At 42.3% G+C, this 27,469-nt stretch overlaps 1 protein-coding gene across 1 annotated transcript in view; it reads left to right on the top strand.

Moving 5' to 3' along the window:
* PIKFYVE (phosphoinositide kinase, FYVE-type zinc finger containing) overlaps positions 1 to 27,469 on the top strand; it is a 249,768-nt gene that overhangs the window by 149,137 nt on the left and 73,162 nt on the right. The window contains exons 31-36 of the mRNA XM_089671594.1: positions 2,188 to 2,308; positions 3,068 to 3,163; positions 8,180 to 8,263; positions 9,728 to 9,828; positions 14,947 to 15,111; positions 22,819 to 22,878. Of these exons, the coding sequence (XP_089527720.1) occupies positions 2,188 to 2,308; positions 3,068 to 3,163; positions 8,180 to 8,263; positions 9,728 to 9,828; positions 14,947 to 15,111; positions 22,819 to 22,878 (627 nt within the window). The remainder of the gene's footprint in view (positions 1 to 2,187; positions 2,309 to 3,067; positions 3,164 to 8,179; positions 8,264 to 9,727; positions 9,829 to 14,946; positions 15,112 to 22,818; positions 22,879 to 27,469) is intronic.

Here is a 27,469-nt window from a genome sequence, read left to right on the forward strand (position 1 = left end):
CACCAGAAGCCAGGCTACCTTAGGAGAAACAAGTCCAATACTTTTCTGAGCAAAAGCACATATTCTAAAATGTAAATGGTTTGTCTCATCTTTGTAACTAGTACAATCTACTGGAAAGCTTGTTCTTTTGAAAAATAACACTTACAGGCTAGATCACTAGATGAAAATAGAAGAATTCAAATCTAATAAATGGTAAGCTGCAGTATAACTAATGTTTTTTGCTTTTGGGTTTAATACCACTTTGCCATTACAGGAACACAATTGTATAAATTATGAAAATATAAACACTTTAATGGATATGGGGCACACAGGTCATTGCCATAGATTTTCTTTTTAAAATCTTTCCCTACCAAGTGACGTTGCCTAGGCTGGCATGATGCCATCAATCTGCTAAATGCAGAAGACCACATTTTCTCAGTCTCCTCCTCTCACTAACTTATTAGTCTTCTCAGACTATATATCCCTGGTGCCCAGCCTGTGGCTGTTTGGCTCTTAAGTCCCTGCAAACGGTAACCTGCGCTTTCCTTACACAGTTGCAAAATCAAGGCAGTGAAGGAAACATTTTCTTTAGGCTGGTTTCCTGTAGTTAAACGGTTTGCTTTCTTTCTTTCACAGCATTTTACTGTTTCCTTTGCTGTCCATCTATTTTCTCCATTGATGCTTTTTAATGGATTTTGTTGAAATAAATATTAAATGTGGTACCAGTACTCTTTAAGTGGCGCTATGGAGTACAAATGTAAAAGCATCAATTCCTGAATCAGCTGTAACAGCAGTACTTTCTAACAGTCCTATGTAATATGCCTGAAGTCTATGAATACCTCTTGAATCATGTCCCCTGTCTCTAACAACTTCTTTAGCATGTCTGAAGTCTTGGTAATTATATGTACATCCACATTTACTGAATATTATGTACAGCCCTATAGTGATGTCAAGGGCCACACTTAAGTCTTCCTGTATCGAGTGAGTTAACCACCATTGCTATACATCTTGGGCGCTGAGGGTATGGGAGAGCTCTGACTGGTGCCTGTATTCTCAGTATGACGGAGTTCAGGGGTTCCCAAGATACAGCTAGTAGCTCTAACCAAATTTAAAATTACGTGCCGGTACCATATTGTGCCTATGAAAGGTACCAACATTTGTTGAGATTTAATTTAATACGAGCAAAGGCTGGAATAAAAATGTTTTTTTAAAGAAATGTTGCTGCTTTCACAAGCCTGAAGTCTTTCAGAATATTTTTTTTAGACATTTCTTGACAAAGAAAATGAGCATCTAGAATCCCCAGTGCGGAATATATTCTTGTCTTTGTGGTAGATGCTGAAAAAGTTCAGTCTTAATAGATACTGCAATGCCTAAAGATGCCTTGCAGCACAGATTTGTCAGCAACTGATGTAATGATGTAACACTGAGAAGAAACGGTTTAAGAATAACCATTGTAAATATGTCTTCTGTCAAGATCCATGCATATGAATCCATCAGTTTATTTTGCTAGGAAATAATAACACTTCTAAATATTCACCGTTAGTGTATTCAAATATAAAAACCTAATTTATAGAAATTCTCTGTGGATGTTATGCTTAGCTAATCAGGTCACTCTGTACTGGTGGTGGCTTGTTGATTTACTTGCATACTGTCAATTGTGGATTTCTGTATTTTTAATGCATAGAAATTGTTTATGTGAAAGTATGTTTTTTCATTTGTTATGATGAAATAACAGCAGTCACCAACACCAAGGCAAATGACCACAAATCATCAATCTTTATCTATAGCAGTTGATAGGATTGTTGCAGTTCCTAAATGTTAGTTCTGTATGTAATGGGGTCTAGTTGGCAGCACTTAAAGGCCAGTTGTGATAGAGCTTAGTAACAAATTACAGCTGCTTTATCCTGCTGATTAGACATACTCCCTTCCAAATAATGCTACTTTTGGTGTGTAAAATGATTCAGTAATCACACTGCCATTTCCAAATTCTGATGATGCATTTGACCTGGTTTTTGCATCATGTTATTGCAGTCTGTTAATGTTTACACACAAGATTCACCCAGCTTCACCCAAGATTCACATTTTTATAACTAACTTCAGCTGGACAAATGTGTACTATATGGGGGAAAGTTCTATGAATCTTGTCTGAAAGCATTTATAAATAGACCACTTTTATTTACAAAACAGGTCTTTTTTTTATATTTGTAGACGTGTTTGATGGGCATTTATTGGGATCAACTGACAGTCAAGTGAAAGAGAAATCCACAATGAAAGCTATTTTTGCTAATCTGCTTCCTGGAAACAATTATAATCCAATTCCACTGCCTTTGTAAGTATTCCAATGCCTGCTGGAAAATGAGAGGGTGCAAATGAAATTAATTGTTCAGCCAGGTGCACGCTAAAATGACTATAAATTGCAGAATTTACAATGGGGACACTTGTACACTTCCAACTGCATTTGTCATGTAACCATAATATCTCTTACAACTAAGGTATATGTAAATAATTTGTAAAGCAGACATGTAGTGTTTTTAAACTAGTATCTGTACTTCACATTAGTGTAAGTCTTGTTGCAGATGTGTAGAGATTTTTATTTAGGCCTAAACTATTGACTGTGCAGTTGCCACTGGCTAAAGGTTTGTATGGTCTGAGTTATTCCTTAGGCAGCGCTATAGCCTTCTTAACTGAAATACATTTAATCAAATCTTGAATATCTATAAAAGTGAAGCTTGTCCACAATATCTGGATAAGTTTAATTTGATTAAACCAGATAAAGGACTCCTTACACAGTCACAATGATTGTGTTCCTTTCCCATCTGCTAGCCATTCTGTTTAAAACCTACTGTTTCAAGGTGTTGATTGACCATGACTGTAATAGAGTTTAATGTTAAGTTTGGCTGTAAAACACTGATTTAGTGCTAAGAGTACATAAAATTCATTAGATTGAGGTTCCTATTTTCTTTCAGAATTTATACTATGAACATGCCTGTTGCTTGTTTAGTTTACTCAGTTCTTGTCTGCACCTTCTTCAGATGATTAATGAGCTGATAAATTGGTTTTTTTTCTGCCCTTTCTTGCTTTGCTGCAGCGATCCAGATAAACACTATTTAATGTACGAGCATGAGCGAGTTCCTATAGCCGTGTGTGAGAAGGAGCCAAGTTCTATCATAGCCTTTGCTCTCAGGTATGCTACAATTATTGATTTGCTTGGCAATTAAAAATAAACCTAAACGAGCAACACTGCATGTAGCAATGTAATTACGGCTGATTAATATTCTCCTGTCACTGTGTCCCTTACCTAATTGAAAGCATAGACAGGTAGTCAATTTAAATCTCTATTAAGTGGTTTAGTCTGTAGTCTGTTCTTCTAATTTTACAAGGGCAGAATACTGTGTGTATTTATTTGAATATATAAATCTATCTGATCAATCGATCCATCTGATCTATCTCACAGCCCTCTGAGATAAATGCCCAGGTGCTCACTAACAATGGAATCTATATAAATCCAAAACTGGTTTAGAGGCACTCACGGATCTTGCAGAGGAGGAAGATCAAAAGCAGCAGTGTTTTTTAGGGTCAACATTTCAATCAATCTCAGTCCATACACTGCTCAAACAAAAATTAAAGGAACACTTTGAAAACACATCAGATCTCAATGGAGAAAAATATCATGCTTAATATCTAAACTGATATGGACTGGGAAATGTGTTAGGAATGTAAGCATGCCCCATTGTTTGATGGAAATGAAAATTATCAACCTACAGAGGAATGAATTCAAAGACACCCCGAAAAACAGAGTGGAAAAAATGATGCATGTCTGGGCATGCTCCTAATGAGTCGACGGATGGTGTCCTGGTGTATTTCCTCCCAGATCTGGACCTGGGCATTACTGAACTCCTGGACAGTCTGAGGCGAAACTTGGTGGCATCGGGTGGACCGAAATCATGATATCCCAGAGGTTTTCTATTGGATTTAGGTCAGGTGAGCATGGGGGCCATTCAATGGTATCAGTTCCTTCATCCTCCAGGAACTGCCTGCATACTCTCGCCACTTGAAGCCGGGCATTGTCATGCACCAGGAGGAACCCAGAACCCACTGCACCAGCATAGGGTCTGTCAATGGGTCCAAGGATTTCATCCTAATACCTAATGGCAGTCAGGGTGATATTGTCTAGCCTGTAGAGGTCTGTGCGTCCCTCCATGGATATGCCTCTCCAGACCATCACTGACCCACCACCAAATATGGTTATGCTGAACGATGTTACAGGCAGCATAACATTCTCCATGGCTTCTCCAGACCCTTTCACGTCTGTCACGTGCTCAGGGTGAACCTGCTCTCATCTGTGAAAAGCACAGGGCGCCAGTGGTGGACCTGCCAATTCTGGTGTTCAATGGCACATGCCAATCGAGCTCTATGGTGCCGGGCAGTGAACACAGGGCCGACTAAAGGATGTCGGGCTCTCAGGCCACCCTCATGAAGTCTTTTTCTGATTGTTTGGTCAGAGAGGGCTTTGGCAGTGCTCAGCCTGTCCTCCTTGCACAAAGGAGCAGATACTGGTCCTGCTGATGGGTTAAGGACCTTTTACAGCCCTGTCCAGCTCTCCTAGAGTAATAAGCGTAAAATGCAGTGCTATATAAAAAATTAGTAAATAAATCAACATGTATGTATGATGTAATTAACATAAACAACTGCGCTGTGGAGCGCTATATCCAATGGTGAAAATAAGGTCTTGGTATTGACGTTTAAAGTGCGGAAGTGACACAAATATAATAAATAAATGCAAAGTCCAATAAACATAAAGTGAATTCCGTGACTCCAGTGGCTTGAAAACGAATGTACATTGCACTAACCAGAAAGCGCAATATATCACGCATTTGAGTAAATCAAACCACTCCTGGTCATCTGGCTCTGGAAAGGTAACTCGGGGGATCATCTGGCACACATCAGCACGACAGGTAATCGGCAAACCGTTACTCTCCAGGAAAAAACATCCATCCAGCAATGGGAACCAGTCATAGGTATAGGGTGGGAGTAAGAGGAATACACCTTAAGGGGCCAGCCCAACGGAGCCTGGGAAACTATCAGCAGCTTGATGTTTTTGCCTGGAGATCCCCTGAGTTACCTTTCCAGATCCTGGTGACCAGGATTACAAAAATCTTCAGTTTTACTCAAGTTAGTTGATGCATAAATGAATATACCCCAAAACAAAAACTACTACGTTCTAATATTTTGTATGACCTCAATCCTTTGTAAGGACAGCACCAAGTCTTCTAGGCATGGAATGAACAAGTTGGCGTCATATTGCAACATCTATCTTTTTCCATTCTTCAAGAACGACCTCTTTTAGATCCTGGATGCAGGATGGAGGGTGATGCTCAACTTGTCCCTTCAGAATTCCCCATAGGTGTTCGATTGGGTTCAGATCAGGAGATATACTTGGCCTTTGAATCCCTTTCACCCTGTTCTTCAGAAATGCAACAGTGGCCTTAGATGTGTGTTTTGGATCATTGTCATGTTGGAAAAGTGTACGAGGACCAAGGTTGCACTGAGTGATGGTAGCTTCTTCTCTTTCAATATAGAGCAGTACATCTGTGAATTCATGATATCGTCAATGAATTGCAGCTCTCTGACACCAGCAGCATTCATGCGGCCCCACAGGACGACACTGCCACCACCTTGTTTTGCTTTAGGCACCATATATTTTTCTTTGTACTCCTCAGCTTTGTGACACCATACAGTTTCGAAGCCATCAGTTCCAAAAAAATGTATCTTGGTCTCATCACCCCAGAGTACAGAGTCCTAGTAGTAATCTTCTTTTTCAGCATGGGCCCTGGCAAATTCTAGGCGGGCTTTTTTGTGCATAGGCTTTAGGAGAGGTTTCCTTCATGGATAACACTCGTGCATGCAGTATGCATCGGAAACTTTCCAGTACCTGCCAGTTGTGCTCGGAGCGCGCAGGGAGCGTGCTCTTGGCACAATAAAATGTTTTACATAGGGATGCATGTATGCTGCCACTCTGTGTTAAAGCCCACCCTCCAGGAGGCCACATATACACGAGGAACAGAAGTATTTGAACACCCTGCGATTTTGCAAGTTCTCCCATTTAGAAATCATGGAGGGGTCTGAAATTCGCATTGTAGGTGCATTCCTACTCTTGAGAGACAGAATTAAAAAAAAAATTCAGGAAATCACATTGTATGATCTGTTCCTCACTGTATGCGTACGGCTGGCGAGAAGTGGATAAAATGCTTGCAATGTACAGGAATCACCCAGAAGGGATTTTATTTTCCTAACAGAAGTGGAGTTAGAATATGAAGTTAACAATCCATTATTCTCAACCTGACTGCCTCTGCCCAGGACTGAAATAGTTTTTCAGTGAACTACATACCAAAATAAGTTTTGGCTCAGAAAGATAGATGGCATTAGTTTATTTTCCTTTTACCAATTTTTCATTGTTATGATTTCCCAATGGCTACAGGGTCCACTCAGAGTTTTTTACTTACCGTATTTTTCGCTCCATAAGACGCACTTTTTTCCCCCAAAAAAAGGGGGGAAAATGTCAGTGCGTCTTATGGAGTGACTGTAAAGCGGCCGGTCCGGTATTTCTGCTGCCACCATGTCAGAATATCGGGCCGGCCGCTCAGTTCTTTTCTCCGGCAGGACCTTTACCTGTTCCTCGCTCCAGCGCTGCAGTCTTCCCGCGGCGGCTTCTGTGACAGCCGGGTGCCCACTGCGCATGCACGAGAAGCACTGCGCTTTGTGAATGGTCCGGCATCTTCTGGGACACATGACAGGTCCCAGAAGGTTTCGGGTCATTCACAAAGTGCAGCGCTTCTCGCGCATGCGCAGTGGGAACTCGGCTGTCACAGAAGCCGCCTCGGGAAGAAAGAAGGACAACTCCTTGGAAGTGGGAGCGGGTACCTGTCAAATTCAGGTACCCGCTCCCCCTCCCTCCCCAAAGGTCTGCAATCTCTGGTCATCCCCTGCACTGTCTGCAGTCTCTGGTCATCCCCTGCACTGTCTGCAGTCTCTGGTCATCCCCTGTACTGTCTGCAGTCTCTGGTCATCCCCTGCACTGTCTGCAGTCTCTGGTCATCCCCTGCACTGTCTGCAGTCTCTGGTCATCCCCTGCACTGTCTGCAGTCTCTGGTCATCCCCTGCACTGTCTGCAGTCTCTGGTCATCCCCTGCACTGTCTGCAGTCTCTGGTCATCCCCTGCACTGTCTGCAGTCTCTGGTCATCCCCTGCACTGTCTGCAGTCTCTGGTCATCCCCTGCACTGTCTGCAGTCTCTGGTCATCCCCTGCACTGTCTGCAGTCTCTGGTCATCCCCTGCACTGTCTGCAGTCTCTGGTCATCCCCTGCACTGTCTGCAGTCTCTGGTCATCCCCTGCACTGTCTGCAGTCTCTGGTCATCCCCTGCACTGTCTGCAGTCTCTGGTCATCCCCTGCACTGTGTCCGCAGTCTCTTGGTCATCCCCTGTACTGTGTCCGCAGTCTCTTGGTCATCTCCTGTACTGTGTCCGCAGTCTCTTGGTCATCTCCTGTACTGTGTCCGCAGTCTCTGGTCATCTCCTGTACTGTGTCCGCAGTCTCTGGTCATCTCCTGTACTGTGTCCGCAGTCTCTGGTCATCTCCTGTACTGTGTCCGCAGTCTCTGGTCATCTCCTGTACTGTGTCCGCAGTCTCTGGTCATCTCCTGTACTGTGTCCGCAGTCTCTGGTCATCTCCTGTACTGTGTCTGCAGTCCATTGGTTCAGAATATTTTTTTTTTGTTTTTCTCCTCTAAATACAAGGTGCGTCTTATGGAGCGAAAAATACGGTAATTTTTTGTGGTTGTAGTCATGTTTCCTTACTTAAAATAGTTATTTCCATTTCTTTTTATCAGTTTATGACCTAACACAGCCAAAAATGTCTGTCTGTAGTCTTAGGATAATGTTTCTGCTTTGTAGGTCCATAAAATATTTATAGATTGAAATATATGGGTAAATTCTTTGTACTCCTATGTTTGCGTAATAAACTTTAGCTTACATTTTTGGGACAAAATGTTCAAAGTTGTTTACTGTAAGTTGGCTTTGTGGCTGCAAAAAAAAAATTGTTAAATTAAGACTGTTCAGTTTTAGGAAGCAGTTCAGGTTGATTTAAGTTATATTTTATTTGATCCATATATATATTTTGTTTTCCTTTTTTTTTTTTTAAAGCTGTAAAGAATATAGGAATGCACTGGATGATTTGTCCAAAGTATCTGTGAAGAGCTGTGCAGAAGATGCTCCTCTTCCTACGACGTATGTTCATCATTTTAAATGTTTATTGCCATGGTTTTATATTTCCTTTGATAACCAGGAAGGAATGTATCAGGGTATTTGTTTTATTCTCCATACCTCCATGCAGTATTTATGATAGAATGTGCGGTGAGCGTAACATCTGCAGGACTTTGCTGAGCTGGCAGAAAGTGCAGTTCTTATTCCCAGTGGAAACAATTATTACTTGTCATTAGTAGAGTAGAACTGTTCTATTTATTTTTAATTTGAAACACCATGAATGGTTAGTTTCTCAAAAAACATGCATTTAAAAATCTGAATACTCATATAATTGAGGGAAAAGGTTTATTTAAAATACCTGTAGTGAAATTGCTCCTTAATAACTATATTACACCATGTTCTACCCTGCTCATTTTTGCGGTTAAATTATAGTGCATTTTGAGCGAGTCTAAATTCACATTAGAACGGACAGTTTCCAGAGCGATTTAAGGCTCTGGCAGCTGTCCATTCCTGACTGTTGTAGAGGGCACTGTGGTGTGCCATTCAGATCATCATATAGCTCTTTTTGTACAAATAAAAAAGAAAAAAAAAACTTTATTTGCGGTGTATTCAAGTGCACTTTATTCATACCTCTGTACAGCGGTGTGATGTGCTGTGCTGCGATAGTGTGCTGCAATAAAATATAGCATGTCTGCATATTATCACAGTATGCTGCAGCACCGCTCCGGGCTGTGTTCCAGTGTGAATTGAACAAAACAGAAAACAGTTGTTTTCTGTTTGTTCTTGTGGTGATAAGCAATTTACAATGCAGTAAAAAGACTGTCGCAGTACTGTGTGCAATCACCCTAAATGCATTCATTAATAGAATGTATATTGGTTTTATGCATACGTTTGTCTTCAGCATTGTTTGATCAATTAAACAGTAAACATAAAAATTTTGAATGAGTATTCTATATTCTCATCGAGTTTGTTGTTTAAAGAGCTCAATAGCTCAAACTGAAATTAACACACAAGTGAATGAATCAGAGCAGTGACTCCAGTGGGATTTTTCCATGGTTCAGTCAGTACATTGTGTGAAGCAGAACACCATCTTCTGTTATGTTCCTTTAAGAATCCCTAGGATTCACATGTTAAAGATGTACCATGGGCATATAACCAGAGAGGAATGATTCAACACCACAATAAATGTGGAGACATTTCATGGGTGTGAACATTTCCAAGAAAGCATAGTACACATAGTTCTGTATAATAGGAAAACAGAGTGGGAGGAATCATAACAGGCTTCCAGCAAATCTGAATTATTTGGAGAGGTCTAATTCACTTACAACTCATCCAACTCATTCATAACAAGAGCAGACAGTTTACTGTCCATTGAAATGTACTTTTTTCTTCAAGGCAAGTGGAGGGGAAAAAGGGTCTGATCTTTACATGAACTTGTAATTAATAAACAACCATGTATTGTTTAACATTCTTGTTTTTCACTTTCAGTATGATTGAAAGCAGACCGAAAACCAGCAGCCCTGCCAAAGCACCAGAACCAAACCTGACCCAGTTAACCCGTACAGCTGATGCAGAAACTCAGAGTGCCAGTAGGTTAAACATTATTTCATGTGTATAGAGTACCAGATGGAAAAACTGGAACCACTCCATGTATTCTATACAGAAAAAGTATTTGCTGTAAACATGGCTAACAGATTGCCATATGAATCTAATTTTCTCAGTCTTACCACTAGAATTTATTTCAACAATGATTTCTTCTGTAAAATAAATTGTCACATTAGAATTTTTAAATGCAGTGTTATGTGGCTCATTTATTTTGTAGAAAAGCACAAAAAGCAGTTTCCTATAGCATATTAAATTTATAGACCATACCTTTCATTGGCTGACTGAATCTAATGCATTATAACAGAGCTTTCTTTTTGAAGCATGGTGTCCTACAAATAACAGAAAAATCACACAGTGTATATTGATAGGGCGTGTCTTCCTCCCACTCTGCTGCTTGTTAACATGTGCATTTAAAATGCATTTAAATCTGTATAAAGTTCAGATTATTCAGGATGTCTTTCTCGTTTATTGAGGGACATGGGGTGTCTTTAAACTTTGGGTTACACTGCTGCCAACAGGAGGGTTAGCTCTGTCATCCCTGCTCTGTTTCCTACAATTCAGCCTCTCCTCTCTGCTGCTTCAACTTGCGAAGACCCACATGGAACTTCAATCTAGTCCGGCTTTCTGCCTACAGTCACCTTGGTCACAATCGGCCTTCTGACCCTCATTTGTTACCAGCTGTCTTTTGAGTTTGAGTACCTGAGGCCTTGCCTCTTATGTTTGCCTACTGATGGTGCTAGTGTCTGCAGCCTGGAATTATATTATCCTCTGCCCTTAAGAGTCTCTTCTATCCTTGGCATGCCTCTTGGCTCCACTGGGTGTGGCTGAACCCTCTCCCTTTTCAGCGGAGGTTTTTACCATAGTTATGAAAGATTCTGTGACTGAAATCACAGGTATTTGCTGTTTCTGTGCCGCCTTCAGATTTTCTATCTAATTTGTCTGCGGCCTTAGTGACTTCTGAGCAATCTGCCACAGAAACTGAGTCGTTCCATAACTTATGAACTGTTTTGGCTCCTAATGGATGCAATCTGTAAGTCTGACAATGGAGGATTGGCCTGTTGCTTCTACCAATACAGTTTCTATTATTTGGCCCTTTAAAACGCCCAAGGTCAAAACGATCTTCATTTTTGTTCCTAGTTTTCCAGCTATTAATGGAGATTTGCTGCAACTCCAGCTGTCTATCAGCTGTCTATCCTTGTGTTTTTTCACTTATTATTATTTGACCCTATCACAAAAAGTACAGGAGTATGTGCATTTTTTAGGGGGAGCTGTTACTTTAGTGTTTTGGCATAAGGCTGAATCTTCTATCAGCTGGTTGGCTGCTTCTTGCTGTGTTAACAGGCATATTATCCCTCAGCAAGCCACAACTTTTTGCAGCCAGGGAGGTGGGGAGAAGGACAATGGGGGGCTCTCAGATTTCTTCATCAAATAGATATTCCCCTGCAAAATTCACCCTGCAATGGCTACCCTATGGGTCAGATTATCTCTAAACCCCTGCCTGAATCTCAAGGTCCTGAGTTCTCTCAAGCACAGGCTGCCACGGTGGGCTTTCTGGTGAATTTGTTGCGCTAACCTTAAGTTACCGCCACTTGAATCTTCCTGCGTTTGGGTTCTGGTGGCTGCAAAAACATCCTTTAGCGTGTACCCTCCCTTTGCAGAAGTGCTGTGTGTTGATTGGGCTTACCCACAGAAGGTGTTTTCAACACCAAAATGGTTTTCACACCAGTACCCCATTAAGAAAAGATTGCAAAAAATGTACAAAAAAGTGTGTGTGGGGGGGGAGGGTTCTGGCTGTTGATTGGCTATTTAATATTTGATTAAGACATTGAGAGTCCCGTTGGATGATGTCCCAGTCTTTAAAGATGCATTGGATTAGAAGTTAGAGACCCTCTTTAAGATGTCCTTCTTTCTGATGAGTGGCACTTCAGTCTTTGGCAGCTGCAGTAGGAATTTGCCATGGTCTTGGCGAAGCAGATGCTGTGTTTCAGAGAATCTAATCCAGAAGATCCTGCTTTTTGGTAGCTACTGAAGATTTTCTAAGAGCCCTGGGCTTCTTGGTAGATAACTTGGGAAATTCCATAAGGCAACTTTCACTACTGGGCATTATGTCTGTCCACTTGAGAAGGATCCCATAGCTTAACTTTTTGTCAGCGGAACCTCTGTACAAGAGTCTCAGTGAGGGGCTGCCTTTTGAGGTCTTTTTATACCATTCTTGTATGCCTACATCCAGAAGGACTGTAGGGAAGAGTACTCTTACCCCTTAAGAACACAGAGCTTACAGGTCAGAAGCCAGTAACACCTTCAGAGTCCAAGAGGAGTTCCTTTTGTAAGCAATCAGGGTCCAAATAAAAGCCCACATCACGGCCTGTCCTACATGTCAAGGGTTTCAACATGTTCCTGAATTTAGGGTGATCAGGGGCGGACTGACAACTCATGGGGCCCCCGGGCAATAGGGGATCATGGGGCCCCTGTGTCCTTGCCCAGACTCAAAAAAGCCTATGAAAAAGGTACCAGGGGCATCTCATGGGGCCCCCTACTGACCCCGGGCCCTCAGGCAGTGCCTGAGTTTCCAAATGGTCAGTCCGCCCCTGAAGATGACGTATTTCTGATTGGTGATTGCCTCGCTTTTCAGGGAGACCTCGAAGATGCCTCCCTGCATGTCCTGTTTTTCCAGCCCTGAGGAAACAAGGATGTTACTTCAACAAGGACATTCTGTGGTTTCTCTGTCCAGCTCCAGTTCAGCAAAAGGGAATCTCTCTCCATTGTCTGGATGTGGTTTGGGCTGTGAGAGTCTTTCAGCTATTTCTTTTTTCAGGAAGAAAGGACTGCTTTTAAACATCCTAAAGGTTAAAAGACTGTCCCTCAATAAAAAAGATAGAAAATAGACTTTTGTACTCACAATTTGCTAATGTCATATCCTTCTGTAGTAAGCAGTATAGCCCAAAGGATAAAGACTTCCTGTGTCTGTCAGTGGTGAGTACAGTTGTGGCCAAAATTATTCAACCCCCACTGAAATTGAGTGTTTTGGCCAGTTTGACATTGCTTTTGATCATTCAGTCATCTTGCTTACATTTACATTAAAGAGGCACTTGTAGGTCAGACAAATATAACATAACAGTTATAATGAAATAACCACAAATGTCTTTTCTGTGCTCACAGCATTATCAGTTTTATTCAACCCCCAAGTGACATTCAATCTTAGTACTTAGTACAGCATCCTTTTACAGTTATAACAGCTTTTAAACGTGAAGCATAGCTTGACACAAGTGTCTTGCAGCGATCTACGGGTATCTTCGCCCATTCTTCATGGGCAAAGGCCTCCAGTTCAGTCACATTCTTAGGCTTGCGCACTGCAACTGCTTTCTTTAAGTCCCACCAGAGGTTCTCAATCGGATTTAAGTCTGGTGACTGCGATGGCCACTCCAAAATGTTCCAGCCTTTCCTCTGCAACCATGCTCTAGTGGACTTGGAGGTATGCTTGGGATCATTGTCCTGTTGAAAGGTCCAACGTCTCCCAAGCCTCAGGTGTGTGACGGACTGCATCACGTTTCCATCCAATATCTCCTGGTACTGAAGAGAATTCATGGTACCTTGCACACGCTGAAGCTTCCCTGTACCTGCAGAAGCAAAACAGCCCCAAAGCATGATTGACCCTCCACCATGCTTCACAGTAGGCAAGGTGTTCTTTTCATCATAGGCCTTGTTCTTCCTCCTCCAAACATAGCGTTGATCCATGGGCCCAAACAGTTCTAATTTTGTTTCATCAGTCCACAGAACACTATCCCACAACTTTTGTGGTTTGTCCACATGGCTTTTGGCATACTGCAGTCGACTCTTCTTATTCTTTGGAGACAGCAAGGGGGTACGCCTGGGAGTTCTGGCACGGAGGCCTTCATTACGCAGTGTGCGTCTTATTGTCTGGGCTGAAACTTCTGTACCCACATCTGACAAATCTTTTCTCAGTTCCTCAGCAGTCACACGGGGACTTCTCTCCACTCTACGCTTCAGGTAGCGCACAGCAGTCGAAGTCAGCATCTTCTTTCTGCCACGACCAGGTAGCGTTTCAACAGTGCCCTTTGCCTTGAATTTGCGAATGATGCTTCCTAAGGTGTCTCTTGGTATGTTTAACATCTTTGCAATCTTCTTATAGCCATTGCCCTTCCTGTGAAGAGAAATCACCTCTTCTCTTGTCTTCCTGGACCATTCTCTTGCCTTCACCATGTTTGTAACCACACCAGTAAATGTCTAGAAGGAGCTGAGTATCACAGTCATTTTAAAGCTGCCTAATTGGTGCTTATTATGCTTGATTGCTGCTCGGTGACATCCACAGGTGTTTTCAATACCTGATGGAAAGCACCTGTATGAACCTCTGTTCTTCAGAGTGGTAGTCTTTAAGGGGTTGAATAATTGTGGCAATGAAGAAACCACATAAGAACCATTTACTACTGTATTACATAAACAATTGATGTCATTTTAGTTGCATTTGGGTAGTTACAACGTCCTTGTAGGATTTGATTCTGAATACAATTCCAAATGTACACTATAGTCCCTAAACCCCTTTACAGCATTGGGGGTTGAATAATTTTGGCCACAACTGTACAAAATTCTATTTTTACATTTTTGTTCCTAGTCAGACATGTAGAAAGTATGCAAGTCGTTGGCATAGCCAGGCAACAAACCTTTTGAAACCAACCTTTTGAGAATGAGTGCTTAATGGTGGTAGCTCACATATTATTTTTCTCAGTACACGTTTATTTAAATCAGTATGTTACCATCTAGCAAAGTTTTTGGAATGTTTTAGTGATTTTCATTGGCTGGTATTAAAATATAACGGGATCTAGCTTGTTTCCTAATTTCCACTGCAATAAGCATTGCCAGTCTGGTGAGAGGCGCTGTATTCCTTACACTCTCGGCTGAGCAGAGTTTCACCCTCTGTTTGTCCTAGTGACCATTTTTTTTTTTCTCTGGTAAAGAACATGGTGAGAGCCAAAGTTTTACTGAAATCCTATCATATAATTTTCCTTCTGGTAATGTATTGAGCAAACCAATTTTCCATTTTAATTAGGCTTTTAATAAAAGCACTGATTTTGTCTTGGTTTCAGGTAAAAAGCCTTCAGGGGTCTTGTCATTCTTTCGTGGCACGGGTGGGAAAAGCCCAGACCTATCTGCGCAGAGAAAAGAAACATTGCGAGGTGCTGACAGTGCCTACTACCAAGTAGGACAGATGGGCAGGGAAGGTGCAGAAAGTCAAGGAGGTGAACCACAAGGTGTGTCTTCCATACACTGTCATGCTCTCTACCTTTCAAAAAGCTTTTAAGGTTTTAGGATTTAAGGATATTGTTACAGCTGTTAACAGTTTCCTTATAGAACAATTCTATCATATTTCTATTAAGGGACCTATTAATGCTGATTTTCTAAAGCCACACTTTTGCCAATACAATAACTGTGACCTTTCATCTATAGATTTTAAATCTTTTTATGTGTCATGCTAGTAGATTCTAATTTTCAGTTCTCATCACGGTTCTGTTACTTTGCGGTGTCATTGCATGCAACTATCATTGATGCCAGCTGATTTCTTTAGCCTGTTCACCAATATCAAGTCATTTTGCTAGCATCATCAGGTTTAGCCTTGTCACTTAACAGCAGGACTGTCATGTTATTTACTTTACCACTCACATATAGCGGATTTGCTGATGTTGAGACAGATATTAATGCTGACAGACTAGCAGTCCTATATATCTCTTGGAAATGATACAAAGTACAGTGTTACTCTGCTCATCTCCTAGAGCACTAATGACAGAGCAGATCTTTATAGAACTAAAAATATAGTTTCTCAACCAGGAGTAATTAAACCTCAGAAATTACTTCCACTTGTTACAATCAGTTCAAAGCTGTTAAAAGTTTTAGCAAGTAAAATGTATATTTTCTCAGCACCAACCTTCATTATTGAAAGTAGGGCGTGTAATATGAAGCGAATGTAAACACTATTTTATTGAGTTGGGAAGAGTTCGAGCCTGCCAAGTTTTTATTTCTCTTTTCCTACTGTTGAGATTTCACTGATTGCTTGACCTGATGACCACTATTAACAGTACTGAAAGTGAAGGAAGCTCTAAAAATTATAGGTTGTGAAAAGGAACAGAGAGATAATCTTCCAGTGGCGGTTCTGGTTTGTGTGACCACTATCTCAGAGGGGAGTTCCTTTAACCCCTTCCTGCAACTCCATCAGAGTCTTTATGCCCTGGTCTTTATGTAACTGGAAGGACTGGCCAATCACACAGCCTCTGTGATTGGTGATCACATAAACAGGAGCCTGTCTTGCTAGCTCCTGGTCATTAGTAGAGACCAAAAGCTGTCTTCGACAGCTTGGTCACTGTGCTGCGATCGTGCAGTTAGCCTGCTCTTCGCACAGAAGGCTCTGCCATTGATGCATGTGCAGTGCACTTGAGCATTAAAGCCCGCCTCTTTGTTTCTGCACATTTTTGCATGCATTTTATGAGGGGTTTAGGAATAGGGAGGTTTTGTCTTTTCCTGTTGTACCTAAAGACAGAGAATCCCTCCAACAGAATACAGACAGCAAAGAAACTATTGATGGGTTTAAAACAGTCCGTACTCTATCCTTAACTAAACAAAAAATAGCTTTTAATAAAAATAAATGTTTAACCACTTTTAGTAGCCTTTATATACCCCTTAATTACCAGGATATTTTTTAATTTTCAGTGCTCTAAATTGTTTAGTAGTATATTAATAATCTCTATTATAATACACAAAGGGATAAAAACCAACATTTTGGGTTTGCTCATCGTTACCTTTCATTTCTTTACCTTTGAAAAAACAATCCTGCAATCATTAGTGGTCAGGGGAACTTCAACTCTTTCCGCCCTTCCCCACCCCTTTTAAAGTAAATTATTCCATCATGGTTGGTAATAAATGTCACTTGACGATAACCGCTTAGATCACAGCTACTCACAGATGCCCAAGTAGGTTTTCTGAACTGTTTATGAACAGCACTCCAGAAATATACCGTACATCCAGAAAGTATTCACAGCGTTTAGGTTTTGCCACATTTTGCAGCCTTATTCCAAAATTGATTAAATACATGTTTTCCTCTTTTCCTCAACATTCTACACACAATACCCCATAATGGCAACATGAAAGAAGTTAATTTTGAAATCCCTGCAATTTACTAAAAAAAAAAAAAAAACACATATACATAAGTATTCACAGCCTTTGCTCAGTACTTTGTTGAAGCCCCTTTAGCACCAATTACAGCCTCAAGTTGTTTTGAGTATGATGCTACAAGCTTGGCAAACTATTTTTGGGCAATTTTTCCCTTTTCTTCTTTGTAGTACCTCTCAAGCTCCATCAGGTTGGATGTGGAGTGTCGTTACACAGCCATTTTCAGATCACTCCAGAGATGTTCAATCGGGTTTAAGTCTGGGCTCTGGCTGGGACACCTTAGGACATTCACAGAGTTGGCCCGTAGCCACTCCTTTGTTATGTGGGCTGTGTGCTTAGGGTCGTTGCCCTGTTGAAAGATGAACTGTTGCTTCAGTTTAAGGTCCAGAATAGTGCCCCATTGCCGGTATCAGTGGGAGGAATAGTACCCCATCACTGGTATCAGTGGGAGGAATAGGGCCCCATCGCTGGGATCAGTGGGAGGAATAGGGCCCCATCGCTGGGATCAGTGGGAGGAGTAGGGCCCCATCGCTGGGATCAGTGGGAGGAATAGGGCCCCATCGCTGGGATCAGTGGGAGGAATAGGGCCCCATCGCTGGGATCAGTGGGAGGAATAGGGCCCCATCGCTGGGATCAGTGGGAGGAATAGGGCCCCATCGCTGGGATCAGTGGGAGGAATAGGGCCCCATCGCTGGAATCAGTGGGAGGAATAGGGCCCCATCGCTGGAATCAGTGGGAGGAATAGGGCCCCATCGTTGGGATCAGTGGGAGGAATAGGGCCCCATCGTTGGGATCAGTGGGAGGAATAGGGCCCCATCGCTGGGATCAGTGGGAGGAATAGGGCTCCATCGTTGGGATCAGTGGGAGGAATAGTGCCCCATCGTTGGGATCAGTGGGAGAAATAGTGCCCCATCGTTGGGATCAGTGGGAGGAATAGTGCCCCATCGTTGGGATCAATGGGAGGAATAGTGCCCCATCGTTGGGATCAGTGGGAGGAATAGTGCCCCATCGTTGGGATCAGTGGGAGGAATAGCGCCCCATCATTGAGAGCAGTGGGAGGCATAGCGCCCCATTTCTGGTATCAGTGGGAGGAATAGCACCCCATTGTTTGGATCAGTGGGAGGAATAGCGCCCTATTTCTGGGATCAGTGGGAGGAATAGCGCCCTATTTCTGGTATCAGTGGGAGGAATAGGGCCCCATCGCTGGGATCAGTGGGAGGAATAGGGCCCCATCGCTGGGATCAGTGGGGGGAATAGGGCCCCATCGCTGGGATCAGTGGGAGGAATAGGGCCCCATCGCTGGGATCAGTGGGAGGAATAGGGCCCCATCGCTGGGATCAGTGGGAGGAATAGGGCCCCATCGCTGGGATCAGTGGGAGGAATAGGGCCCCATCGCTGGGATCAGTGGGAGGAATAGGGCCCCATCGTTGGGATCAGTGGGAGGAATAGGGCCCCATCGTTGGGCTCAGGGGAGGAATAGGGCCCCATCGTTGGGCTCAGTGGGAGGAATAGGGCCCCATCGTTGGGATCAGTGGGAGGAATAGGGCCCCATCGTTGGGATCAGTGGGAGGAATAGTGCCCCATCGTTGGGATCAGTGGGAGGAATAGCGCCCCATCGTTGGGATCAGTGGGAGGAATAGCGCCCCATCGTTGGGATCAGTGGGAGGAATAGCGCCCCATCGTTGGGATCAGTGGGAGGAATAGCGCCCCATCGTTGGGATCAGTGGGAGGAATAGCGCCCCATCGTTGGGATCAGTGGGAGGAATAGCGCCCCATCATTGAGAGCAGTGGGAGGCATAGCGCCCCATTTCTGGTATCAGTGGGAGGAATAGCGCCCCATTGTTTGGATCAGTGGGAGGAATAGGGCCCCATTTTTGGGATCAGTGGGAGGAATAGGGCCCCATCGCAGGGATCAGTGGGAGGAATAGGGCTCCATCGTTGGGATCAGTGGGAGGAATAGTGCCCCATCGTTGGGATCAGTGGGAGGAATAGTGCCCCATCGTTGGGATCAGTGGGAGGAATAGTGCCCCATCGTTGGGATCAGTGGGAGGAATAGTGCCCCATCGTTGGGATCAGTGGGAGGAATAGCGCCCCATCATTGAGAGCAGTGGGAGGCATAGCGCCCCATTTCTGGTATCAGTGGGAGGAATAGCGCCCCATTGTTTGGATCAGTGGGAGGAATAGCGCCCTATTTCTGGTATCAGTGGGAGGAATAGTGCCCCGTCGCTGGCATCAGTGGGAGGAATAGTGCCCCGTCGCTGGCATCAGTGGGAGGAATAGTGCCCCGTCGCTGGCATCAGTGGGGGGAATAGTGCCCCGTCGCTGGCATCAGTGGGAGGAATAGTGCCCCGTCGCTGGCATCAGTGGGGGGAATAGTGCCCCGTCGCTGGCATCAGTGGGGGGAATAGTGCCCCGTCGCTGGCATCAGTGGGGGGAATAGTGCCCCGTCGCCGGCATCAGTGGGGGGAATAGTGCCCCGTCGCTGGCATCAGTGAGAAGAATAGTGCCCCGTCGCCGGTATCCTTGGGCGGAATAGTGCCCCGTCGCCGGTATCCGTGAGCGGAATAGTGCCCCGTCGCCTGTATCCTTGGGCGGAATAGTCCCCGTCGCCGGTATCCGCGGTCGGAATAGTGCCCCGTCGCCGGTATCCGCGGTCGGAATAGTGCCCCGTCGCCGGTATCCGCGGGCGGAATAGTGCCCCGTCGCCGGTATCCGCGGGCGGAATAGTGCCCCGTCGCCGGTATCCGCCGGCGGAATAGTGCCCCGTCGCCGGTATCCGTGGGCGGAATAGTCTCCCAAGGGCCAGATAAAGGCTAGCAAAGGGCCGCATCTAGCCCTTGGCCTCCATTTGGAGACTCGTGTTAGAGGAAGGAGGGATCCCAGCGATGCTTTAACTACATGTTACCCACAAGTTGACTTTAGGTACTGTACTTTGTTCATGACAGAGATATTTTTAATATAATTACTAAAGTATATTCTAATTTATTGCTATGATTGTGCAATGTTTACCAGCCCTGGTACTCTGTAGTACCATTAGAATGATTTGCTTCTGCGGAGCTATAGATGGAGAAAAATGTAATGACTGATTTGCCCTGACGGAAGCTTCAGCTTGGACTCTTTTGACCTGGGGGAAGGTGGGCATTTCTCTGGGAATGAAAAGATAATGAGATGGACCTATGAAAAATATCTAATAATTGTAACTTAAACATAATATATAACAATTTCCTTAGAAAATACTGTATGGGCATACTATCTTGGTTGTCTGTAAAAGATGTCATTTAGAAAATATTTTTTTTTTCTTTTAAACATTATTTTTATCATAAACCCCTGAATAGTTGTCTTTAGACTGTTAATTCATTTTGCATAAATCTGTTTAATTTTGGTCATACTGGACACCCAGGGCTAAGTTTTCATCAAATTTCAGTTAGCTGGAAGCTGTGTGAGATATCCATCTCATGCAAATTCAATAGTCTAGCGTGAGCAAATTTTGAGCAAGGAACACCCGGAGTCTGTAGCTGCATCGCTTGCAAAAATGTAATAATTTTGTTTTGCTAGCTACAAAGTTAAAATGTTTTTCATCCCGGTAGGCTGACCACATTTTTAAATGGCAACTTTTTTGGTTGTTCACACTGTAGTCAAATGCTTGATGGGTTACTAATGTTGCATAAAAAACATGGAAGCTTCCATTATTAACATGTTATTGAAGGTGTGAGCTCCAGGCCCAGCAACCCTATGTTTAACTACTTACTGTGTCACTGCCCTGAAACAAGCATGGACTTAGCAAGAGTCTTAACACTTGATCAGCATATTCGTATTAAGTAGCAAAAGATGTATAAGCTTGCGTCTGCCAAAACAAATTATTAGTTGCAGCTTCTGTATTTCTACCATGACATTTTCTTTTAAACTCCACAGTCTAAGATGTGAAACATATGAGACTTCTTCTCCACCTTCCAACATTGATTCCCCCTCTTCTCCACCTTCCAAACCTTCCAACGTGATTCACTCAGGCTTCACTCCCACCTGAGAAGCAAGGGATAGTTTCTCTAGGACAGGGTTCTCTAAACTCTTTAAACAAAGGGCCAATTTACTGTTTTAAGGTTTTAGGGGGGCCGGACTGTGGTCATCGGGAAAAGAAATTGTCCTGGCATCAGAGGGAGTAAACAATGCATCTTTTGTATTAGGAGGAGGAATAGCACCCCATTGTTGGTGTCAGTGGGAGGAAAAGTGACCCATCATTGGTGTCAGTGGAAGGAATATTGCTCTATTCTTGGTGTCTGTGGAAGGAATAGTGCTCCATGATTAGTGTCAGTGGGAGGAATAGTGCCCCATCATTGTTGTCAGTGGGAGGAATAGTGCCCCATCATTGCTGTCAATGAGAGGAATAGTGCCCCATCATTGCTGTCAATGAGAGGAATAGTGCCCCATCATTGCTGTCAATGAGAGGAATAGTGCCCCATCATTGCTGTCAATGAGAGGAATAGTGTCCGGTTGTTTCTCAGTAGCAGGAATTATGCCCCATTGTTGGTGTCAGTTGGAGGAATAGTGTCTTGTATTAGTGGGAGAGGTAAAAGTGCCCCAGGGGCCAGATAAAAGCAAACAAAGGGCCGCATCCATCCCCCGGGCTGCAGTTTGGAGACCACTACTCTAGGGTATACATCAGTTATGCTACCTCAAACTCTGCATGTACAGCTAACACCAAACAAGAAAAGTGTTTGACAGGATCATTTGGCAATTTAGGATTCTGGGAACCATCCCCTTCAAAATGTGCCCTGTCTCATATTAAGTACCTCTGTAAGGCGGCCATGGCAAACCTACAGAAACTTTGACTTGGATTTTAAACTCCTACTACCAACAATTCAATGGGACCTCACTAATTGGCATAAGAAAGTGTTCACCTGGTTCAGCATAAACAATATAATAAACCAACTTTGAAATCAAATCCCTAGTTGTCAACTTCATTTGGGCATAAAAAAAGCCAGAATAAAAAAAAATTTCTTAAAATGCCCACAAAATATGAGGGTATAGGTCTTACTGATCTAGTTTATTATCATACAGCAGTTCAAGACAGGAGGGTGGGAGGCCGCACCGATTAGTAGGGTGGCTTTGATAAATCTTGCCTTTACCTGGAACATTCTGCCCTAGTGTTTTCTGCTGCTTGTATCTCTGGATCGAATTGTTTTGATGTGTAGTTTTTACAGAAAGTAGTCTCTGCTTGCAATGTGCTTACTTTAACATTGCTATATTAGAATGTTTTTGTCCTTGTGTATATGAGGCTTGTGCACCCCTATAAAGTTCGTATGTGCATTGAAATAATTCTTTAAACTGAATTATAATATATCTCTTTGCATTGGTTTATTAAAGCCTCATGTGCACAGGGTGGTTTGCTTTTCTCCTTTGAACACCAGATCTTCTGGCAGGAGAAAAGCTGCCTAAAAATATTTCTAAAGCTACGTATTGCACACGCATTTAGTCATGTCAAGTGTTTGGTAATGGATTCCATGGGCTTGAATATTTATTATTACACGTGGTTAAGCGCTCCGTATTCTGCTCTCCTGAGCACGCTTTTTTTTTTTTTTTCCTCTTCAGTCTGTAAATGCTTCTCTTTTAATATGTCCGTAAATGTCAAAGTGCATCGACATGTAGGCTAACAGCTGCTTTTACAGGCTGAAAAAATTCTAAACACCTGTAAACCTGGCATTTTTTAAGCTCGGTGTGTATGAGGCCTAATACGTTCATAATTTTGTCTTCTAATTGTCATGTGTTTTTATTACGTATAACCTGATCACTTGCATTTTTAGATGAATCTGATGGTGGAGATAAACAGAAGAAACAGTCTGGAAACCCTCATGTTGAGCTGCGTAAGTATGAGCTCAGATTGCTTGCTGAGATGGGTAGTAACCCTATCATGTACAATTGAGTAGAAATGCACTGAAATTTCGGTGGCCGAAAACACCCCTATCTGCCTTTGGCCGACAGGAAAATAAGCACCAATTACAGGTGCCGAAGATAGCCCCGCCCCTCGCCACCCACCACTGCCTGCCCTCGGTGGTTCTCAGCCTTACCTGAGAAACCATTGAATGATCCCGGCATCTCTATGCCCTTGGAGGACCGTAGCAACGTCACTTCCGGTTCCAGCGCCTTATAAACAAGGCCATTTTGGATTTTTTTTGGTTTTTTTTGTTTGTTTTTTTTAAAGCACTAGATCAATTTTTTTTTTTCTAATGCTTTACATTGTAGAGGAGAGATGTGGGGTCCTATTGACCCCATATCTCTCCATAAAGAGGACCTGTCACTACTTATTTCTGTCACAAGGGATGCATGCATTCCTTGTGATAGGAATAAAAGTGATTAAAAAAACTTTTTTTTTTTTCCAGGGACAGTGTAAAAAAACAAAAAAAAAATTTAAAGTGCCCCCGCCCCCCTATGTTCGATGCTTGTGCTTAGTTTGCCTTCCTCTGGATCAACTGTGGGTATAGGATTATAGCTTCCCCCCCCATGGTTCAACTGGATGGACTTTTCTCTTTTTTTAGCCAGACTATGTAACTATGTAGTTATGAACGCATACAAAGGCCATGCCCACATATGTAAACTGTGTTCAATCCACACACATGAAGTATTGCCACGAAAGTTAGGGCAAGAGCAACAATTCTAGTGCTAGACCTCCTCTAACTTTAAACTAGTTACCTATAGAAATTTTTAAAGCGTCACCCATGGAGATTTTTTTAAGTACCGTAGCTTGACGCCATTCCACGAGCGTGCACAATTTTAAAGCATGACATGTGGGGTATCTATTTACTCGGTGTAACATCCTCTTTCATATTTTACAAAAAAGTTGGGGTATGTATTGTTTTTTTTGTTTAAATCATTAAAGTTTTTTTTTTTTCCAAAAAAAGCTGCATTTGAAAAATGTATTACTTTTTAAAACCGCTGTTTCGGTTTTCGGCCAAGTGTATCCTGAATTTTCAGTTTTGGCACCAGAATTTTCATTTTGGTACACCGCTACAGTTGAGTACTCATGTAAAATAATTGCAGTTTAAAGCTTAAAGTGGAAAGGAAGCATTATTCCTCCTTTCAAAGATTGACAATAAAATGTTTGAAATGCTTTTAAAGTCGTTCTTTGCTCTTGCAGGCCCAGTCCTGCAACCAGCTCTTGCTTCAGTAAACTGGACTAGGGCAGTGAATACCATAAGCGGAGGGAAAAATACATCGTAAACCACCATAGTATAGTATCATTAACCACTTGCTACCCTCCCACAGTACCTTTATTGCAAACGATGTAGGCAGTGGCACAATCCTGTGACTGATTTTTCCGGTGGACACAGTGGATCACAGTGCTTGGTACCCAGCTGCTGTATCATGTGATCGCTATGACCAATCACTTGATTACAATGTAAGCAAACTGTCGTGAATGGCTTTCATTCATAGTTACATAGTTAGTCTGGCTAAATACAAACGTCCATTCAGTTCAACCATAAAAAAAAGGTATAATCCTACACCCACAGTTGATCCAGGAGAAGGTAAAAAACCAGCAAATCTTGCTGCAATTTGTTCCTGCAGCGGAAAAAATTCATTCCTGATCCCCCAAGAGGCAGTCGGATATTCCCTGGATCAACTTTACCTGTAAATAACCAGTTATATTCTGTCTATCTAAGAAAGAATCCAGGCCTTTTTTAAAGCAATCCACTGAGCTGGCCAGAACCAACTCTTGAGGGAGTCTATTGCACATTTTCACAGCTCTCTGATGAAACCTTTCCATGTTTGGAGATTAACTGAACTGCATATTCCAGATGAGGTCTTACTAATGATCTGTACAGGGGAAATATGATCTCTCTCTCTCTCTCTCTCTCTCTCTCTCTCTCTCTCTCTCTCTCCTTTTAATACCAGAGAGGATTTTGCTTGCTTTAGATTTCTCCACCATTGATTCCCCCTGTTGTACTCCCCCTAGTATGTATGATGCATGCATATTCTTAGCCCCCAAGTGCATAATCTTACATTTATCAACATTAAACCTCATTTGCCACATAGTTGCCCAATTAAACAGTGCATTGAGGTCGGCTTGTAAGTTGGAGACATCCTTTAAGAATGTTTTCCACTGTACAGCGTGCTGCAAAGACTGAAATTGTAATTCTAACCCCAGACCCTATATCATTTAGAAATATATTAAAAAGTAAGGGTCTCAACACTGAACCTTGGGTTACACCAGTAACAACCCTAGACCATTCAGAGAATGAATCATTAACCACTACTCTTTGAATACAATCTTTTAGCCAGTTTTTTCTCCATTTACATACAGATTTTTCCAAGACTTTGCCTTACACTACACATTAGCCGTGTGTGTTGAACTGTGTCAAATGATTTTGCAAAATACAAGTATACCACTTCCACAGCCACTCCTCTGTCCAAGGTTTTGTTCTCCTCCTCATAAAAAGAAATCGGATTTGTTTGACAACTTCTGTATTTCATGAATCCATGCTGTCTGTTGCTTAAAATATTTTTTCCAGCATGAACTCATCTATGTGGTCTTTTATTAAACGCTCTTCCCAACTATTGAAGTTAAACAAACAGGTCTATAATTACTTGGGAAAGATTTTGACCCCTTTTTAAATGTAGGCACCAGATTGGCCTTACGCCAATCCAGTGGTACTATGCCAGTCATTAAAGAGTCCCTAAAAATTAGAAATTATGGCTTTGAAATGATGGAATTCAATTCTTTAAGGACCCGTGGGTGTATGCCATCTGGTGCAGGTGCTTTATTCACCTTTATTCTGTCTAGATATTTTTGGATCATATCAATTGTGAGCCAATGTGGATCATCTGGAGCTGTCAATACCATGCCCCTTATGGACAAGAGCTTCCCCATGCTCCTTTGTATATACAGAGCTGAAGAAGGTATTTAATAAATTTGCCTTCTTTGTCCCCAGTCACCCACTCTGGATTATGTTGTAAAAGTCCTACATACTTGGACCGGACCTTTTTTTTTTATTAATATATTTGAAGAATTTTTTTGAGTTTGTCCTGCTATCTTTTTGCAGTCTGTTGTTTGTATTCAATTTTTGCGGCTTTTATTTTCTTTTTGCATATTCTGTTATATTCTTTGTAATGTTTAAATGGTGATAGCATTCTTTCATTTTTATATTTCATAAAAGCTGTTTTCTTATTATTTATAGCTTTAACTTTGGCCGTAAGCCACATAGGTTTGGTTTTAAGCCTTTTAAACTTGTTGCCCATGGGAATATATTTGCAGTGTGTTCACATACAGTCTTTTTGAAGAACTCCCGTTTCTGTGTTGTGTTCATCGATGCCAATATTCCCTCCCAGTCTAGGTCTTGGAGAGCAGCTCTCGGCCTTGGAAAATTTGCTCTCTTAAAATTTAGCGTTTTTATTTTTCTTGTATGTGCTTGCTGTTCACAGATAACAATAAATTAAATCATGTTATGGTCACTGCTACCCAGATGTTCTTTTATATGGACATTAGTAATAAGCTCTGCATGGTTTGAGATTACCAGGACCAGTAGAGCATCATTCCTACTTGGGGACTCTATGAACTGTACCATAAAATTGTCCTGTAATAGGTTTATACATTTTTGCCCTTTAACTGTTCCTGCAGTGCCATTAATCCAGTCAATTTCCAGGTAGTTAAAATCCCCCATTATTATCACTGTCCCAGCCCTTGCAGCCCTTTCCATCTGTGCAAGGAGCTGAGTCTCCACCTCCTCATTAACACTGGGAGGGCTATAACAAACTCCAATAACTCCATGTGCAGTTCCATCCATAATGCTTCAGCCTCATCACACTCTCCAACTAGGTCCTTTCACACTCTCTCACATAGAGACAGACACCGCCACCTTTCCTTTTCATGACATTTTGCTTGGTATTGTGATGCTGTGATTTGGTTACAAGTGATCACTTGGTACCTCCACCAATTACAGCACTCTGTACCATGTGATCCCTTGTGACCAATTACAGCATCCCAATAGTAAACACAAAACCATTCATAAACATTGCTTATAACCGTGATCAGCCATGTTATAAGCAATAATGGTGTACAATAAAAAAAATCCCTGATCAGCTCCCAGAGTCTTGCAGTGTCTCACTATGGAGACACTAAACTATTCTGATGACAGTGAGTAAAAAAAAAAAAGTTGTTTTTGTTAATTTATTTTTTTACACATACGGTTTTCAGTGAGTATTCCTGATCATATGACCAGTCATATGATGATGCTGTACTGCAATGGTGAGAGTATGTGCACAAAATAAGTCTTATAATTTCAAAAAAATTGTGATATAATTACATCTTCAAAAAGCTTGCCATGCCTTACTTAATACCTTGGACTGTCTACTTTACAAAAAGGGATAATTTGGGTGGTATTTGTACTGTCCTGCCATTTTAGGGTCTCAAGAAATGAGCTAGACCGTCAGCACATCAGGATTGATCAATTTTCAAATAAA

Source organism: Staurois parvus, unplaced genomic scaffold (genome assembly GCF_062004578.1).
Source record: "Staurois parvus isolate SC_StPar_1 unplaced genomic scaffold, SC_StPar_1.0 ptg000011l, whole genome shotgun sequence".
NCBI lineage: Eukaryota > Metazoa > Chordata > Amphibia > Anura > Ranidae > Staurois > Staurois parvus.